A 3680-nucleotide genomic window follows, 5' to 3' on the forward strand; every position below is an offset into this window, starting at 1 on the left:
CAAATTAATTTTATGATAATTAGAAAGAATATATTAAACTTTGCCTTGTTGTTACAAGATAATCTATGAAAACTATAGAAATGAAATGAAATGTAAAGTTCTTCTAAATATGAAAACTAAAAAGAAAACTATTTCCCTATTTTACTTTGCCTTATAATATTATTTTAAGTTATCGTATTTTAATTTACTTGGATATTAAAACAAATTGTATGAAAACTAAAAAGAAAAAAAAAACAACGATTTTAGAATAAAATTATTTATAATTTTAATTTACCCAAGTAACTTTTGATCTGAAAATAATTTATAACTTGAAAAATTAATTTGAAAATTAAACACCACAAATTCTTTGTAATCTTAATCAAATTTACATCTGAAATTAATTTTGTGATCAGTATGTGTCAAACCACTACTACTAATGTAATATTTAATTCTATTAGAAATATTAAACATTTTAATTTGGTTTATTTTGTTTTGTTAAAACTTGAATCTTTAATAAATTTGATTCTTGACGTTGAAAATCGAAAAAAAAACATTCAAAAACAAAAAAAATTCTGTTACAACATCATTCAGAGAAATCCGGAACGAATACATATGGCAAACGTACGTTGTATGGCCACAGTGTATATATCTAACCACTGTAGTTTGTATATACGCAACACAGACCACCTACCGAGAGGGAATGCCTTCCGAGAAGACTTTTTGCTGAGTCAACCAATAAATGCTGAAATTTAATACAGTGGGTGATCGGTTAACGAACAGATCGGTTAACGAACACTTTCGCGAAAGATTTTTATGATCGGACAACGAACATATGTTCGGATAACGAACACTTCACTGAACAAACACAAGAAGCGACGTAAAATAACGAATACCGATTGGTCTTCCTTTGTCTTCAGGCAACAATTCGAAACTTTTCTGGGCGCGGGAGACGTCGACATCGACGTTCTACCCAGTATATACTGATCGTATAGTATTCTCCCGAACATTGAAACTCTCCCTTGTAATTCCAGCCTTTTGTATTTCTGACAGAAACAATTCTTTTACGTTTTCTTCTGAAAATGCGGATTTATGCCGATATCTGCAATTAAAGATCTTTTGAAGAAGTAGGAGGATGTCAGAACAACGGTCTTAAAATGGCATCCAAATCAAGTTAAGGTTAATAGGCCTAGGGATCTCTACAATTACAATGCTATTAATTACTTCTGAAAAATCATGAATAAGACAGAAAAGCAATTGACATTGGATAGATTCTTTAACTCCCACAAACAGAAAAAACATGACTAATAAAAATGCAAGACCGTGTATATATGTATTTTTATTATTACNGCGAAAAAAAAAGACGAAAAACATGGCGTCTACGTATTGCATGGTGTGATGACGATTTTTTATCTGTTCAACTTGTATTGGTTCAGTTTATTAAAAGTAACTAAGAGTGTTTATGCTTCGTTGTATCATTTGTCCGGATACATTACGAAGGCTCACTGACATTTAATTGGTCCGTCGAGGCGGATTCTGGTGTGGTTGACGAGGGTTAAGCCTAATAGAGACATCAGCTATTTCATCCATCGACATCCAGCCGGATACCCGAAAACTTAAACAGTGAGTACCGTTTAATTTTTTCTCGGACGAAAATCAATACGACCACGTGGATAGTATAGGCATTTCGGAAACATTGGGAATTGGAGGACATCTTAAGGCGTAACGAACATTCAAGATGGAGGCACTCTTAAACAGAAGGAAGGTACTAAAGGGACGGGTAACTAGAATTGAAAACATATTAGAGGAACATGGAGTTCAACCTCTCGGTGAGGTAACGGCACAACTATATCTTAAAAAATTAAACACATTATCGGACGAAATCGATCAGTTACAACAAGACATTATTGGAGAATGTTTGGAAGACGAATTTGAGGTACATAATGCTCAATATAACACACTAATTGGTCGCGTGGAAGCCATGACCATTCGACTCATGACTGTTGAACAAAATTCAGCAACCATAAGTTCAGTACACAACAGTGCGAATGGAACAGAAGTTAAACTTCCAAGATTGGAACTCCCGGTTTTTAACGGCAAGTACGACGAATGGCTCTCTTTCCGCGATTTATTCACAGCCACTGTTCATAATAATTCTACGCTATCTAGTGCCCAAAAACTCCAATATTTGAAATCGTCAGTACGACAGGACGCCGCTTTATTGATTCAATCTATCTCCATCACGGATGGAAACTATCAGGAAGCTTGGGATACATTGTTAAGAAGATACAATCACAATCGTGAAATAATTGATTCGTACATTCAGAAGTTATTCAAGCAACCCAACATTGCACAAGAATCAGCCACTGCGTTACGACACTTACTAGATACAACTAATGAGTGTATTCGTGCACTAAAGGTATTAAAGCAACCAGTGCAACATTGGGACTCTATTCTGCTGTATATTCTCAAAGAAAAAATGGATCAAGAATCTCGTAGACAATGGGAACTTTCTCAGAAGGACACAGAACAACCAACATTTAAAGACATAACTTCATTTTTAGAACAGCGAGCTAGAGCACTGGCTGTTTCCCAAACCAATATTCATTCTGGCCAATCAAGACCAACATCCAGACTTCGTCCGTCTTCACAGTCCAAGCAAATAACTGCTGCAGCATACCATGGTATTGTGCAGCCAGCATGTCCCATATGTCAAGGCACACATCCAATTTTCAAATGTTCGACATTTTTGGGCGCATCGGTGAACGAACGGAGAGATCTAATTAAGAAGCATGAGTTATGCTACAACTGCTTAAAGCTTGGACATCCGGCAACAAAGTGTAAAGCAGGTCACTGCAAAAAATGTTCACATAAACATAACACCCTTATACATCAAGATGGGCCATATGACAGTGCAACAACCTCCAGCAGGGTTGTAGAACCAGAAGTCATGTCACACATGTCAAAGCAATCGAGTGGGCATAGACAAGTATTGCTATCCACTGCTATCATTCAAGTGAGGAATTTTCAAGGANATAGTATAATATATTTATTGATATTCATTTGTTGTATGAAGCCATTTATATCTGATTTTGTTTTTCATATAATAAAGATATCTTCCACATACCTGAGAGTGTGGGCCAGCCATCATGGCAACAATTGGACTTACATTGTTATCTTTAGTAGGTAAAAACTTTAAAATGTTGACTTCCTTGGTAAAGACACAGATGTTGTGCATTTTAGTAGACTTCGATATTTATTCTGATATTCACATTCTTAAAATTGATTTATAGTCACATGTACATTATCGTAAAAAGTTCAGACTGATTTATTTCTATTTAGATAGTTGATGTTTTCTAAGATGTTTACTTTATTAATGTGTACTAAAACTTTATGCATTTCCGCTTGCAAGTAATAGAGAGGTTGCGGCTGACGTTTTCATCTCGAAAACGTGTACGTCGGACGTTTAGCGCGCCTTCCTGTAGGCCTAGTATTTTGACAATGGCGTTTGAAACTTCGAGCATGATTCTACTCACGTTCCAAATGCCATTGTTCTAACACTTTTTATCTGTTTTGATCTGTTATTTAGTATGAAATTTTCTTTAATATTTCGATAAAAAATAGGNATTGGTCCAGACTCTATCAATCTTCTCGCGAAACGACGTTATAGGAGGTACGTTATACGAAAGTTTCTACAATTTTTT

The 3680-nt window shown here is 35.2% G+C and overlaps 1 protein-coding gene across 1 annotated transcript; it reads left to right on the forward strand.

The window, feature by feature from the left end:
• Positions 1-1714: 1714 nt before the first annotated feature.
• Positions 1715-3166, forward strand: LOC111628750. The gene has a single exon (XM_023372593.1). It carries the CDS (start codon positions 1715-1717, stop codon positions 3164-3166), a length of 1452 nt encoding a protein of 483 aa, XP_023228361.1.
• Positions 3167-3680: the final 514 nt, after the last annotated feature.

The sequence above is a fragment of the Centruroides sculpturatus genome, unplaced genomic scaffold (assembly GCF_000671375.1).
Source record: "Centruroides sculpturatus isolate CEXI.00-Female unplaced genomic scaffold, Cexi_2.0 scaffold634, whole genome shotgun sequence".
Lineage (NCBI taxonomy): Eukaryota > Metazoa > Arthropoda > Arachnida > Scorpiones > Buthidae > Centruroides > Centruroides sculpturatus.